The 16,425-nt window shown below is 38.6% G+C and overlaps 2 protein-coding genes across 10 annotated transcripts in view; both read left to right on the top strand.

The window, feature by feature from the left end:
• dvl1a (dishevelled segment polarity protein 1a) overlaps positions 1-7,068 on the top strand; it is a 48,727-nt gene extending 41,659 nt beyond the window's left edge. Inside the window, exons 9-18 of one of the 8 annotated variants that reach the window (XM_083569858.1) lie at positions 917-993; positions 1,079-1,146; positions 1,393-1,470; positions 1,576-1,710; positions 2,426-2,593; positions 2,711-2,929; positions 4,036-4,084; positions 4,190-4,226; positions 5,112-6,447; positions 6,688-7,068. In XM_083569858.1, coding sequence (XP_083425984.1) covers positions 917-993; positions 1,079-1,146; positions 1,393-1,470; positions 1,576-1,710; positions 2,426-2,593; positions 2,711-2,929; positions 4,036-4,084; positions 4,190-4,208 — 813 coding nt within the window. In that variant the 3' untranslated portion in view covers positions 4,209-4,226; positions 5,112-6,447; positions 6,688-7,068. Of the gene's footprint in view, positions 1-916; positions 994-1,078; positions 1,147-1,392; positions 1,471-1,575; positions 1,711-2,425; positions 2,594-2,710; positions 2,930-4,035; positions 4,085-4,189; positions 4,227-5,111; positions 6,490-6,687 lie in introns of all 8 variants that reach the window. The other 7 variants (XM_083569857.1, XM_083569860.1, XM_083569859.1 and 4 more) reach the window with 7 other exon arrangements.
• A 4,525-nt stretch (positions 7,069-11,593) lies between these two features.
• tnfrsf9a (tumor necrosis factor receptor superfamily, member 9a) lies at positions 11,594-16,421 on the top strand. 2 transcript variants are annotated; one of them, XM_083569941.1, is made up of 9 exons: positions 11,594-11,730; positions 12,154-12,295; positions 12,578-12,697; positions 12,818-12,958; positions 13,280-13,352; positions 13,448-13,542; positions 13,797-13,838; positions 14,347-14,490; positions 14,780-16,421. In XM_083569941.1, the coding sequence occupies exons 2-9, from the start codon at positions 12,160-12,162 to the stop codon at positions 14,902-14,904; spliced, it is 876 nt and encodes a 291-aa protein (XP_083426067.1). In that variant the 5' UTR covers positions 11,594-11,730; positions 12,154-12,159; the 3' UTR covers positions 14,905-16,421. The 2 variants fall into 2 exon arrangements, with proteins under 2 accessions (XP_083426067.1, XP_083426068.1); XM_083569942.1 differs by having other exon boundaries at positions 11,656-11,730; positions 12,158-12,295.
• The last annotated feature ends 4 nt before the right edge of the window (positions 16,422-16,425 follow it).

The following is a 16,425-nucleotide window of genomic DNA, read 5'->3' as shown; positions in this document are numbered from 1 at the left end:
AAGAGCCTGGAGAGGTGGAGATATGCGCTGGAGAGAAGGGGAATGAAAGTCAGTAGGAGTAAGACAGAGTACATGTGTGTGAATGAGAGGGAGGGCAGTGGAGTGATGCGGTTGCAGGGAGAAGAGGTGGAGAAGGTGGAGGAGTTCAGGTACCTGGGGTCAACAGTGCAAAGTAATGGAGAGTGTGTTAGGGAAGTAAAGAAAAGAGTGCAGGCAGGGTGGAGTGGGTGGAGAAGAGTGACAGGAGTGATTTGTGATAGAAGAGTATCTGCAAGAATGAAAGGGAAAGTTTATAGGACTGTGGTGAGACCTGCGATGTTGTATGGATTAGAGACAGTGGCATTGAGTAAAAGACAGGAGGTGGAGCTGGAGGTAGCAGAGCTGAAGATGTTGAGGTTTTCGTTGGGAGTGACGAGGATGGACAAGATTAGAAATGAGTTTATTAGAGGGACAGCACATGTAGGATGTTTTGGTGACAAGGTGAGGGAGGCGAGATTGAGATGGTTTGGACATGTGCAGAGAAGGGACATGAATTATATTGGTAGAAAAATGCTGAAGATGGAGCCACCAGGTAGGAGGAAAAGAGGAAGGCCAAGGAGGAGGTTCATGGATGTGGTGAGGGAAGACATGCAGGTAGTTGGTGTGAAAGAGGCAGATATAGAGGACAGGGTGGTATGGAGATGGATGATCCGCTGTGGCGACCCCTAATGGGAGCAGCCGAAAGAAGAAGAAGTTTGAAGACATGAAAGCAACCACAATATAACAGTTAACACGTGATAACACATAGATAGCTGAAGGACTACAGAACTACATTTCATACAAAATTGCACAGTGGAATGTGTTCTAAATTACAAATTTTGTGTAGGAGTTCTGAACCCTATTAGGTTTTTACTGAAACAAAGTGGCTTTTGTGCAGGTGAATGATGTGAACTTTGAGAACATGAGTAATGATGATGCTGTAAGGATTCTGCGGGAAATCGTGTCCAAACCCGGGTGAGCAGGAACACAGTTTACTCATCAGCAGACTACACTTTTAAAGGCACTTTTACTGACTTTCACATGAATCCTTTTTTCTCAGACCCATAAGTCTTACAGTGGCTAAATGCTGGGACCCCTCTCCTCGCAGTTACTTCACCATTCCTCGAGGTAAAGCATTTCACATTATACTGATTTAATATCAGCACCATTAACCTGAATTAAACAGCACCATTACCAGCAGGAGTCATTTTCTGTGCAATTGTTCCACTGGGAGGCAATAATCCAGCGTTATATATATATTTATCTTTTAATGCACAAAGTCAGGCCACAGTGTAATTGTGACTCATAAGTCCAGTTAAGTCCCAAATCATGTTAAAACATCAATTTAAAGACCATTTTCTTGGCTTTTTCCAGCGGAGCCGGTAAGACCAATTGATCCTGCTGCCTGGATTACTCACACTACAGCACTGACTGGAACTTATCCACACTACGGTACGATTCAGTAATATCTTGTTTTTTGTACGATAATACCTTGTGTATCTTGTCAGTGGTTTATGACTGTTGATTAATCTTGCTGTTTTTATTTTTCTTCCTTAGAGCTGGATGATTTGCCTCTCTCAGCCGGTAAAACGGAAATGGCTACAATTGTGAAAGTGATGCAGCTACCTGATTCAGGTCTTGAGATCAGAGACCGGATGTGGCTTAAGATAACCATAGCAAATGCTGTAATTGGTGAGTGTTGGTAGGAGGTGGGAATGGACACTACAATGGTAGTAAGATCCAGTAACACAGTAAAAGCAATAGCAGAAAAGGGATTTTTATTCTCATGTAAACAGGATCAGGGTGTCCGTATTTAATATATCTTAGCACAATAAGAAATGCACAGTTTGATTGCTTCTTAATAACTGTTGTACTGTATGTCCTGTATTAGGGGAACTACAGCCCACTCCGATTTTCTATTTTAAAATCTACATCTGGATTCTTTCAGCTGCTCTGAGACAATGTCTATTGTTAAAGCAGCTGTAGAAATGAATTGCATTTATCATTGGACCATAGCAAGGCTTGTAAATTTGCAGCAGTCAATAAAACAAGTGATATTTACTTCTACTGAGTTTCTTTTTTCTTTGCTCTGTTTCTTTTGTATTAAGGGGATTCCATATGCTTTGCTGGCTTGTAGTTTATGTTGTACACATAATGATACACTGATAAACGTTAGTCACGTGTTAAAAAAATGTGAAGGGCCACAATTAGAAATAATTGCAGAAGTGAACAGGATCACTCAGATTTCTCTGGATGTGGTCATTACTGAGAAAGCTCTGCTCCGTATCCTAGTGTAAATTTAATTGACACTAAGGTGCATCGTTTAACTGTTTGAATTTTTACTTATAAGATAAACAGGTGCACTGTTCAAAAAGCTGTTTGAATAAATGACATTTGCATTTGTTAGGTGCTGATGTGGTGGACTGGCTGTACTCACGGGTGGAAGGCTTTAAGGACCGCCGCGACGCTCGAAAATACGCCAGCAGTTTGTTGAAACACGGCTACCTGAGACACACCGTCAATAAGATCACCTTCTCAGAACAGTGCTACTATACTTTCGGAGACCTGTGCCAAAGTATATATGTGTTTCTCTGTCAAGTGTAGCTTTAGGACCTATTTACACTTATTTGCACCAATCACTAACATGTACAATTAGAAGACAATTAAATCTTGGTTTTTTTTTTGTTTCTAGACATGGCCTCTTTGAACCTGAATGATGGATCTAGCGGTGGCGGTTCAGAGCAGGACACTCTCGCTCCTCTCCCTCCTGGGGGTCCCAACCCATGGCCTGCAGGTGGGCAGCCGTATCCGTATTCAAGTTACCCGAACCCACCAGCCAGCTTCCCACCTGGATACTCAGAGCCCTGCCACAGTTTTCACAGCGGCAGTGCCGGCAGCCAGCAGAGCGAAGGTAGGACTCCGTGTACATATGGAGAAGGAAATTTATTTTCTCCATTAATTGGAGAAGGAAACTGAAAGAGAAAAGGAAGTTAATAATTTATTGGAAAGTGTTGCGTAGGAGTTGTTTTGAAATTATCTAAGTGTAGTGTAGTCGGGGGAGCCCCTTTCTCTATCCTGCTAGTCTCCTGGTTTTACTTTTACATTCAAAATGTTAATATGAAGACAAATACGCGAAGTAATTAAGAAATTTCTGTGTATCTTTTCAAGTATGTTTGCTATTTCCCTGTTTATTCATAAAAAAATGTAACCATTAAACAGGGACATTTCTGGTTTGTAATAGATCAGGTATTGTTAAACATAGTGAACCACACTAAAGGATTTAGACTAATAAATTAATTTGAATATTTTTTATAAACTATAAAAAGTTTATAGTGTATTTGAAATGGAGGAGTGGTAGCTCAGTGGTTAAGGGTCTGGGTTACTGATCGGGAGGTCAGGAGTTTAAGCCCAGGTATCGCCAAGCTGCCACTCTTGGGCCCTTGAGCAAGGCCCTTAACCCTCTGTGCTCCAGGGGCGCCGTATCATGGCTGACACTGCGCTCTGACCCCAGTTTCTGAGCAAGCTGGAATATGTGGAGAACGAATTTCACTGTGTCACACTTTAAAGTATATGTGACAAATAATAATAAAATAATAATAATGTTATAAGCAGTTATGTCAGTCTTTTTTTCAATTAGTCAGTGAGAGCAGTTCATTTGGATGTTTTATATAAACTACAGTCAGTTTTAATGTTTGGATCAATCATCATGCACTGACAAGTGGAATTTAGAGATAAGATTTAGCACTTTCCTATCTCTGGCATGTAATTATATAATTCATATGAACTTCCTTTTCTGTTCTGAATGTTTTCTGTTATGTAATATATGCAACACAGTATGTAACTTGCCTTACCTGTTTTTTTACGAGAAGTTCAAACGAGCTATTCATTTGTGGTCGATTCTTGGAGAGTGTTAAACATGCACATGATTTCTAAGCTTGCTCTGATATAGGTAGTTACACTACACTCCTTATCATTTTTTGTGCATTTATTTGTGGCTGTGTGTACATTGTGTGTTAGAGTTTGAGGATGTGCAGTGCAGGAACAGTTTTGGCCCTGGATGTGTAGGGTGAGTGAGTGGGTGTGGGTGTAAAGTGGGCTTGTAACTTGGCTGCATGGCAGGCGTGCGTATGGTAACTCTGTTGTTCCCTTTGTTTCTGCTGGGCAATGATAGACTGAAGGAGGATTGCTAACAGGACTGGGGGGATCTGGTAAGCCTGCCATCCACCCATCCACCCCGCTCCCTGTCTGCTTTTCTCTCCGTTTGCCTCTGCTTCCTGTTCATCTTTTTTTACCAATCGGTCATGGTGCCATAGTGCAGTCGGCCAATCAGTACATTAGAACTGGGGTTAATACTAATTTCGTTTCTTCTGTGTGCTGCTCTGTTCTCATTGTGGTGTCACTCATGGTGTGCATGACCAGTGGAACTGAGAAATGCCTTCATTTCATTAGAAGATCATTTGCAGTGTGGGTTGACCTTTGTCAAAGAGGAAGCTTTATTGGGCATAAGACAGGGGAGTGATGGAAAGAAAAATAAATGCTTCATCACTGTCATATGTTGTTTATTATAAATAAGTACAAATCAGGCTGGGGCAGAGGTAAGAGCATGAAGGCAAAAGCAAAAAACTGATGATTGATTATAATGTTAAACCTAAGTATGCTTGATGTACAATTAATTCTATCTGTACAATTTGTTTGGTAATGGCCTATGTATGATCTTAATTTCAGTTATTAAATGTGAATAATGTTTATGGAAATATGCACACAAACTCGACACATGCTTATTGATCATTGCAATGGCATTTCAGAGTGTGTATGTGCACAAAGGTTAGAGTAAATAAGAGCTGAAGTGACTCAGAGTCCTTGGGACCTTGAGGCACCAAATATAAAAATATGAATGATGATGATTGTGTAGATGATAATGATGACTATCATTTCAAGCACATCAATGTTCACTTTTAATAAAACTTGAGATGGATCATTTGGCCTAAATAGAGCATACGGTATAAATCCTGAAATTACTAACATTAGAATGCTCTGCATTTTGTGCTCTTTGCTTCACCAATTTTTCTCTTGTCTTTTTTTTTTTTTATCAGGCAGTAGAAGTAGCAGCTCTAACCCCAGTGCAGGTAAAGGAAGAAAGCCCTCTCCTAAGGAGCACAGGTCGGCATGCTGCGTGGGAACAGACTCTGAACACGTTCCATGGCCTGGAGTTCAGGGCCAGAGAGCACCCAGCCAGCTGAGCCATCACAGCCACACACGCTCCTGCACCAGTCAAACCTGCTCTGGGCACAATCATGCTGCCTCACAGAGGACCCACAGTGTGTCCCAGCATAGCCATGTCTCTTTCTCCTATAGCCACGCCCCCTTCACTCAGCTTGGCCATGCATCCTGTGCACACAGCGAGAGAAGCCACGCCTCCTCATACGGCCCTCCAGGCCTGCCTCCTCCGTACTGCCTGGCACGGCTGGCTCCTAGAGCCAATCTGAGCAGCGGTCCTCCGGGAGCTCCACCTGTGCGCGAGTTAGCAAACATCCCTCCGGAACTCACGGCTAGTCGGCAGTCCTTTCAGCACGCTATGGGGAACCCTTGTGAGTTCTTTGTTGATATTATGTGACAGGAACAGTGCCTTTCACTTTTAAAGAGCACAAATCCTCCCCTTTTTCCCCCCTAAAATTCTTGCTACTGACTATCCCTTGCACTGAGAATGTGCACACCATCGTCCCTCAGTGAAGGACACTAAAAAATAACAGCACAGCATTCTGCACTGGCAAAAAAAAAAGACATAGATGTTAGATGTTAAACTGGCTGCTGTAGAATTAATTTCGGCTCAAAGAGGAGCTCAACTTAAGTCTATTTAGTGTATATACTTTTTTATTGGAGATGAACCGGATGCCAAAGGTCACATTTACAGCTGAACCTTTGTAGCTAATCTGCATTTGGGCAAACCAGCAGGTGATCTTCACATGCCAAGTCAAGTCAATCTAACAAATATATGAATGCCAAAATGTGCGACATGCTGTGCCTGCATTTTACAAACATCTTCAATAAGTTTGGCACTTAGTGTAAACCTTAGCACACATGACTGCTGAAGTTCCTTTAAAAATTCATTAGTTGTAAATGTTGTCTGGAGTCCTTGTTATTTGAAATTCATAATGTACTTGTATGATGTCCGAGCGACAATCAGTCACACACACACACACACACACGCACACACACAATCACAAAATCAAAAAAAAAAAAAAAAAAAAAAGCAGGCAGTGTGGTTGAATGACTTTTCTTTCATTTTGCCAAATTGCAACACAGGAATATATTTTGCCTTCCAGACACAATGAACCAATGTCAGATTCATTTCTTGTCTTGTAATGCGATTTGTGCAATAAAACATTGCGCAGACGCTCTGCAATGTCATGTCAGTGCTCTCGGGTCAGGGTTCAGACAAACAGAAGACGCCTTTAAGGTCAAACTGAACGAGTTTATCATATAAATCAGGGGTCTCCAATCTTTTCCAGAAAGGGCCAGTGTGGGTGCAGGTTTTTATTCCAACCAAGCAAGTCCACACCAAATTCTACCTGTTCAAATCTAATGATCTTCATTTTCAATGACTATCAGGTGTGACCATTGATTGGTTGGAATGAAAACCTGCACCCACACTGGCCCTTCCTGGAAAAGATTAAAGACCCCTGATATAAATGATGTCAACACCAAATTATTTGGCAGACATTAATGTTTCACTTTTCATTTCACAAAAGTAGGGTTGTGTTGACTTTGATGAAAAGATGTTTTGTGGTGACCAGTTGTAAAAATTTAAAATTTGTTTTAAAATGTAAACTGGTGTACCCAGGTCTCAGTGGGAAGCAGCAACAGCATAATTTTAACCCTTGAAGCACTTTTAACAACGCCCCTGTTTGGCCCTTTAGTATAAAACACTGTTCGTAACGGAAGCTATTTACTTTATTTCTTCAAGTAAAGAGGAATAACAAAATTGTACATAATGGAAAAATATATATTATATATAATAAAAAAAAAGAATCAATAAAATATATGAGATAAGCTGTGGTCTGAGTTTGATTTTAGTGTGGAAATATATCTATTGCACTTTCCCACTTTTTTTAGACAGTTCCCCATTCTCTCCAATAATTAAACAGCCTCTATAATTTATATTATATTTCATATTTTTCTGTTTAACAATGTAAAACAGTAAGTGGTAACAGGGTTGTGTGATGCTGATGTTTACTTTTGCCAGTAACAAAGACTCCTATATTCTTATAGAAAGTTTCACTGCAACAATACTTACACTTTTTCTGTTTATGTGGAGCTTCCAGACTTTTATTATAGTAACAATTATGTAACAGGTTTTCAAATCAACACATTCTAACCAATCAGATTTGAGATTTCAACAGCATCATGTATAATGATCTTCAAAATATTGCAAAGAAACATGAAAGAATGGAACAATCTTTTGTTAAAATCTTGTAAAAGTCAGTTTCTCATTGAATAAGAATCCTGGAAAAGGTCAAATTTGCTAAAAAACAAAAACAAAAACAAAAGTTTTAGACATCTTTGCAGAAATATAAGGATGTAAATCAGTTGTTAATAGTCTCTTCTCTGCTTTCTAAATTGAGCCCACCACATTAAAATTTTCTGGAAAGTGTGTGTTGGTGTGGGTGATTCTGTGTATGCTCTTTATGTCTGCTGGTATCAATCTTGCTGTTCTCCCACTAACCGGAGGAAGACGGAGGTGAGTTATGTCACATATATTTCACTCATGCATTACTCAGCCGACCTGTAAATGACATGATGATTGTTTGTGTCTAAAATATAATCAGTTAATGAACAACTGAAAATACAGTTAAATGTGTACAAGGTGTACTTTTAACATGATGTGTCACTTATTAAGAAGCAGAGTAAAAGCTTGACTCCGTCATACGCCTCGTCAGAGACAGACACCTAGCTAGTGTGGGCTTCTTGATGTCATCGAATGTCTCACATTTGATATGAATGTTAGCGTGAGCGTCGCTGTGTGGGTTGGTGTACTACGTGCACAGAAGGCGTTAAGCTGTTTCACATGACTGTAGCAAACCAAAGGCCACATTACACAGCACGTTCTGGTTCATAAATGGCACAGTAACCCCTATTATGTTTTCCTGTTCTGTGGGTAACCTTTGCTTATTCATATTTCAGGTCGTAAATCTCAAGATAAAGAAGAGGCCGAAGAAAAATCTGAAAGATCTTGAAACATAGGATAATGATTAATCACTGTATTGTATAAACCAGTAGCAGATGAATTGACGTTTAGTAAACTACGGACTGATTAAATTAAGCAGTCACTAACTGACTAAACTGGATTATATTAGGCTAAACTTTACATCGTGTAGCACGGTAACCAGTTTTGCTAACTATCTGCTAGCATGGCTATAGAGAGAGACTGAGTGTGTCTAAATTGTGATAAATAAATAAATAAATAACAGGATACATTTGTTTGGACAAAACAAAATCTTTCTTTTGCTTTCATTTTTACCAGCCAGCACACTCATGCAGATAGAGAAGTACGTATTGTTTGATTTATGATTACCTAACTAATCTTCTCAACTGGACAATCTGGTAATTACCAAAGGGACTTAGTGTCAATGCATTTAAAATAAAAGGAGGAACAGCATGACACAGCTGAATCATGTATGTTTCACAATAACAATTCTTCATAAACATTAAGAAATTCCCTTTTTTTAAGGCATGGCTTGATTATGTGTACATTTAAAAACAACCATAATCACTTGTTTGAACATTTATCTAAAATGTGTGCGGCAAGTTTTAACTGGTAAACCAGTAAGGAGGAAAGACAATATTTAATCTGGAAGGACAATATTTATTAAATGTCAGAATGACAGACAGGATCAAACATGACTGATCTTTTTTTTTTATTACAGCAAGAGTATTTTGGTCTACAGTAAAATACTCTTACTGTAAAATCTGTTAAAGCACATAAATCTAACAAAACTGCACTACTTTCACAATTATTAGCCTTTACCCCACGCCTTCTTATTCTTCGGAAGAAGGTCTCATGTTTCCTGTGACACCACATTGGCCAGTGCTCTTATTGAGAAAAAAATCCAGCAGCGCAAGACCTTTTGTGCAGAGCGCAAGAACTGAGGAAGTACCTGCAATCAGCTTTAGTAATTATAGTAGATGTAACTGCAGTAAACATTTTCTAAAGAAACAGGACGTTTCCCCACACCCATCTGTGCTAATAATAGGGACTAACCTGTAATAGAGACTTCAACATTTGTCGACACTTTTAAATACCATGAACTCACTAAACACCCTCACTCAAACTGTATAGATTTTTTATTTATTTTTTTATCTTCAACTATCCAGCCTTGGATTTTTGTTCTTGGCTTCCTTAGAACCTGATCGGGTGGTTTGCTGTTGTAGCAAATTTCCCTTTAATCTACAACATGTGTGTTTTGAGATGCTTTTCCGTCCCCCTATGGTTGCAAACAATCATTGTATAAATTACCATAGTCCTCATTTCCTGACAGCTGAGCAAGCCAGGCCAATCTCCTCTGACCTCTTATAAACAAGATATTCACTCACAGTGACTTCTGCTCACTGGAAAGTTTTCATTTACATGTTATTCTGTTTAACTCCTAAAATTTGTTCTTGGAAATACTATTAACAGATTGTCATAGTGCAGTCACAATGAAATAGACAGTCACTAAAATTACAAATAACTAATCATTATATATTTAACACGTTCTTTATCTTATAAGTGTATCTATAACTTAAACAACATTTGTTCTATTTTCTTTTGCGTTATTTTTTTACTTCATCACTTTATACCATTCTTTACTAACAAAGATTTTCCTTATACAAATCTGTTGTGGGAAACCACAGGGAACAACCTTGTTTATGATTTATTATGAGTTTATTTCCCAGCTATCAGATTTATTTTACAGCCTACTCACACAGAAAATATTTTGAATATTTTAATATGTTTGCCAAGAGTGTATATATTTTAGTCACTGGAAAAATACAATGATTACAACTACTGTATACTTCACCTTTTTACTCACAACAAGCCATTACAGCAAAGTCATAAGAACGAGTAAAGCAACCCTAACAATCTCACATATCATCAGTATATACATAATAAACACATTTATCATCAATCATGGTAGCATCATGTTTCCGAGTTTGGTATCCAGATGTACTGGATTTTTTTTTATTTTTCTTTCAGTGTCTCTGTCAAATTTACCTTTATTGAATGTTTATGTTAGCGTTCCTATCCACTCATTATCTCGGCCAACACATCAGGTGTTGCCAAAGTCAAAGGAATCCATTATAGGTCTGTAGCATAAAGCAGTGGTCCCCCAACCGCCCAGCCTCAGACCGGCACCGGTCAGTGGGTCAATTGGTACCGGGCCACACAGAAAGAATACATAACCTACATTATTTCCGTTTTATTTATTATCTGATTCTGATCGGTGTTTTATTTTGGAAAATTACCGGATTTTCACCAATCCGGTGAGAATTCTGTGAGAAATTACCGAAATTACCTGTGAGAAATTACCGCTAAATTAAAACTCCCAAGCTAGCAAAATGAACAAACAAACAACACAGTGGATTCATGTTTATTATTATATTTAGAAAATACCAGTTTTTATGCTGGTCATATCATTTTATTTTATTGTATTTATCCGCCACACCTTAAAGGCCGGTCCGTGAAAATATTGTCTGACATTAAACCGATCCGTGGCGCAAAAAAGGTTGGGGATCGCTGGCATAAAGTACATGTTGCTTATAGCTGTTGCTTTAACCAATCACATTTGGAGTTGGTGACACCGGGGCCATCTAGCAGGCATACAATAACATTGGCATTTTACACATACTTTGATTGGATGATCGCACCTGGGAGAGCTGCAGTAGCTCTATTTGATTGTTCACATTTGTTGCAGTAAATGTGGAAATGTACTCCTATAATGTGCTTATATGCAAGACTACTTTTTTTTTTTTTTTACTGTAAAATAAACACTACAATGATGGGTTTCCAATCCTCATTGGTTATGTGCCACACCTGATGTCTGGCCAAATCAATAACATGATAACAAGCTCATACATTTGACCAGTGATTTGTTGTAAAGATTAATATTTTTCCATTGTTGACGACCCACTTCCTGCTCACTACTGTATGTGTATTGTAGCTAATAAATTACAGCTCACTGAAGATTTCCACACATTTTTCACTTTACTTTTGTGCAGTACTTATTGATTCAACTCTGATTGATAATCCGGAATAGGTTTTAATGTCCGTATAAGACTTTTTAACGTCGATATTTTTGCTTATGAATGAATGGGTCGTAATGTTTTAATATACACACACAAGCAAAACCGTTTGAAGCAAACTGTGTGTATAATTCAATGACGTATGTACCGCAGGGTTGCCACATATATTGTATTTAAACAGTTTCGTTTTTCTTTACATTAAAATCACGGAGCTGATAATTAAGCAGGGAAAAAAACACACTAAGAAAAACACTCAAATAAATTCAGTGATAATTAGACCTCCAGACATAACGCAAGTTGTGGGTGACGCCCAAAACCCCTCCCACCCCTTAAAAGTGAGTCCCGGAGTGAGTCTCGGCGTGAGAACTCTGAGCGGCGCGTCGCTTTCACCAGCTGGGAAGTAGAATCGTTGAATTGACTCTTCATTCACAAGTAAGACAACAATTAATCATTGATTTTATTTAATAACAATACGACAATAAGAATTAAGGTTTGGTTTTTATGGTAAACTTTTATATAGATTTTTTTTCCCTTTTAAACAGGAAGAGTACAATAAAAAATTTAGGTTTATTTTAAAACCTATTATTTTTATGTGCCAAGTCAACAAACAGTCTGTTTAATATTACATTCATTACTATTTATTCTGGTACTTAATAGATTTTTTTTTGTTTTTTTGTAAATTCAGCGATATAATTTTTTATAGTTTCAAAATAAAAACTTTATTTGTCAAATAATTCAATTTTCTTTCTCACTGGTCTTTTTTTCTACCACAATTCTCACGTGAAAAGCTTTGGATTTATCCTGTTCAGATAACTGATATCCAACTAAGGACTTATTTCAATGCTTTTCTTCCAGGCAGACATGCAGCTGATCCAGCTCATAGTGTGTCATGCCTTATTCATAGCCTACTCATCTTTTACTGAGGGAATATCAGCAGGATGTAATGACTGGGATCTGCATACAAATAATGAAGTCTGCTGTAATCATTGCAAACCAGGTGGGTTTTGTATCCTAATCTATAACAAAAAGTTATGAAACTGACAGTTAAAACAATGAAATCATGTGCTCACTTATTTCTGAAGTTCATTGATGTTGGGTTGAAAGAGAATTCTTTTGATCATTATGCATTATGAATCTCTAACTTGTGAATGAATATGAGCACATTGTGAGAAAGTGAGTGAGTGACTGTGTGTGTGTGTGTGTGTGTGTGTGTGTGTGTGTGTGTGTGTGTGTGTGTGTGTGTGTGTGTGTGTGTGTGTGTGTGTGTGTGTGGTTGCAGGAAATCATTTAGTGAGGAAATGTGGACCAGATGTCAATCAACTATGTACACCATGTGAAGATAAGACTTACTCGCATTCTTCATCGGCATGGAGCTGCAACAGATGTACTCAGTGTATAGGTATGATGTCCAGCACATGTTCCGAGCGAGTCCAGATCATAGATTTTAGATCACATGTAATAGAGGAGAACAAAAAGTTTCTGTGTTTTAATGTGAGCGTGTTGATGTCCTTTTCTAAAGATCCACAGGTGGAGCTGAAACCCTGTGATAGAGTCAAAGACACTGTGTGTGGATGTAAAAAAGGGTATCGCTGTGGAAATGAACCTCAGTGTGATTTCTGCATTGAGGAATGCACAATGGGTCAAGAGCCAACAGCTGAACGTAAGAAACGCATTTGGTTATGCTCTTTGACTCATCCTATTTGCATTAAAGACCACAACAAACACAAACACACAAACACAAACACACACACACACACACACACACACACACACACACACACACACACACACACACACACACCCCACACACACACAAACAAGACCACACTCACCTGTGGAATTTCCACAGTTTTTTCCACAGTGTGTAATTACATTTTTCTCTCTTTTTGAACCCACATATTTCAAACACAAATCATTTTAATATATAATACTATGCTGTGTATGCAGTTATTTTTATGTATTTCTCTTGCATAACAAACAGGAACCTGTAGAAAATGCCCAGAGGGAACGTTCAATGACAAAATTCACAGCGAATGTAAACCATGGAGGGAAAGGTAGCTTTTATTTACAAAGCTTATAGTCAGTTTTTGCCCAAAATGACATGACTTGAACATAAGAAGGGCTCATATCTCTTCTCTCTGATATCTAGCTGTCCTGAAGGAGAGCGAATTATTGCCAGAGGAACTGAAGTCAGTGACATTAAGTGCGACAGAAAACCAAAGACCACTCCTTCAACCTCAAAAGGTAGGAGAAACAGTATTGTACCATTCTGAACCAATGTATATGTAATGATGGTGCTGTTTAATACTCAAATCTGATTGGTCAGAAGGTGTTCATTCATCTGACATTAGTTCTGACAGCAAAAACGAACTTAACTATAATCTAAGTTTTTAACAATTTTAAGTTTTGTCAAATTGCCATTAAGATGCTGATTAATGCTGTAGCAGTTACTAATGTAAGAGTGTCACAAAATACTAAATAGTGTTTGTATCATGCAGAAATCATCACACTGAAACCCACAGAAAGAATGAAGACAAAAGGTAAGAGCAAATTATAGACTGAAAGATACATACAATATGTAGCAAAGTATGTGGACAGATGACCATCATATCACATCTTGTGTGGTTCCTTTCCAAACTGTTGCCACAGAATGTTCTAAAATTTCTTGGTATGCAGTAACATTCAAATTTCCTTTTACTGGAACTAAGAGGCTCAAGCCAGCCAGTGTAGCTTTCTGCATAAGGCATGAAGATATGGTCTGAGTGGAAGACTGGAGTGTTTTGCACAGAGCTCTGATGAAATAGTCTGAAGTGCTCCCCAGGCCTACTCTGCCAACATCACTGCCTGACCTCACTAATGCTTTTTCGGCTGAATGAACACATCTTCAATAGAATGTCTTCCCAGGGGAATGAAGTGAATTAGAACTAAAGGCAACAAAGTGTTACATTGGATATTCAATCAGTACATGACTCAGGTGTCCACATCCCTTTGGTCCTATGAATCCTGATAATACAAATATTAATACTGTTTTTTTTTTTTTCTTTCCAGATGACTCTATATTTACACTAATTGGAGGCTTTGGTGCAATTCTGGTCTTCATGATCATGCTCCTTTTATTGCTGTTTCTTGCGATTAAAAGAAGAAAAAGCAAGATTGAGAGCAAGGACCTGAAGCCAGACATTCCAGCACGAGGTAGTATTTAGGTTCCCTAAAGCAAGCACATAAAAAAACTCTTCAGTTTGCTGCACTCTCAAACAGTTGAATTTACTATTTAAGCTGAATTTTTTTCAAATATTGTATCCATATATTTGGTTATAAACTATACTGCCTTTGTTTATTTAAAGCGTTTGTGCGGTAGAGGGTTTCGTGCTGAGCTGTGCTTCTCATATCTTCACATCTTAACAAACAACCATGAAATCACTTCCTTAGTGTTTGAGTTGGCGATCTTTCTTTATTTTTAACCCCTCTGCTCTGTTTTCAGGTGAGCTCACTATAATGATGGTGGACCATGAAGAAGCCTGCAGCTTTCATCGGCCAGAACAGGAGCAAGGTGGCAGCTCTGAGTCTATTAACACGCAAGACTCGGAAACGAAACTCATAGTGTGAGCTCTGTGGATTACTTTGCAGTCTTTCTTCACGCCGGACTCAAGGAATATTAAAGTTGGTGTCGTGCATTTTGTGCATGTTTTTTTACCTAAAGAGATCATCTCTTTGATGGTGCTATGGACAGAGAGAAAGGTGGCTTTCTTGGCATATGGATGGACATGTCCTAATTAAGACCTGCTTCAAATAAAACTAGTAGGACTACATGCCGTGATGATATTTAATGGACATGAGATGTTTAATGCAAAAAAGGGAGAGAGCGCGAGAGCGAGAGCGAGAGAGAGAGAGAGCGAGCGCTTCCTCTTTGGTTACGTAGGAGTCCAGATGTAAACCCTTTGACACTTCGTATAGCTGTGGGCGTCTCCTAAAGACTATTGACTCAAACTGTAGTCAGGCTTCTTGAAATACCCTGGTGGGCTTCCCCCGGTTTCCTGCCCTAAATAGCACTATTTTAAATGTCTCGTTTCTAGAGACTTGAACATGGTTCAAAAGTTTGAAGAGCATTTTGTTAAAAACTTACTGACACTGGGGGGGGAACCTTATCTTCTGAGAAGATGATTTTGCAAGCAGTTCCTATGAACTTGACAACACCAGGATGAGACGTGGGGAAAAAAATGCTTATCAGAAAGCAGTAAACAAGATGTTTTGTAATTGTGTAATATGCAAAAGGGAATTTCAAAACTTTCTGGAACTAAAGCCAGGGAAGCTGAAGGGAATGTGTTGCTGCGTGGAGGGTTTCCCCTGTGAGGACTGCCATAGTAAAAATCAGTGAGAAACACCAGAGAAAAAGATGATTAGGAGGAAATAATAATAATAAAAAAAACTTACCAATCAAAATAGGCTACACTCCAAAAAACCCCCGAAATGAAGCCAAAACTACACTCAGTAATTTATTGATTTCGCAATATTTAGTACTACAAGTGACAGAAAAAGGTGTGACTCATAACATGGCACTGCTCATTCCAAGATTCCATCTCTAATAACACAAATGCCACATACCAATACCCTGCATGTGCCTGTGATTCACCTTTATCTTCACTTCTTTCATTCACTTCCCTTTTTGTTTGCACCCTGGAATAATCTCAGTTCTCTTCAAGGTGGCGTTGTTTGGGAAAATCCACCCACACCTGGCATTTCTGAATGACACAGCTCAGCCAAGTTCTGATACTGACATTTAGAGGTTGTAACCCAAGCTGATGTGTAGTAGGAAGTATATGTAGCTTTATCCTTCTATCAGCAAACACAACCAGTTTTGGAATCCCCTGAATGCCTTTGCTGAGAATGCGAACGGGAAATCAACACTTGTCATTTTGTGGCAAAGTGGATCTGCTGATGTGGATCTCTTCACTCAGCAAGGACGCAACCTGCTCCAGGATAATGGGTTTCATGATAAGACTTTTCAAAAATTCATTTTACATGATGTTAATGTTTTAAACAGTACAGATTTTTTTCATGTTTCTATTTGTACAGTTATTAAGCAAAAATGTTGTGCAATATTTGGCAAATAAAATTGTTTATAGTAAT

Source organism: Silurus aristotelis (genome assembly GCF_946808225.1).
Source record: "Silurus aristotelis genome assembly, chromosome: 19".
Lineage (NCBI taxonomy): Eukaryota > Metazoa > Chordata > Actinopteri > Siluriformes > Siluridae > Silurus > Silurus aristotelis.
The sequence above is the reverse complement of the archived record's forward strand: the minus strand, read 5'-3'. Positions and strand labels throughout refer to the sequence as shown.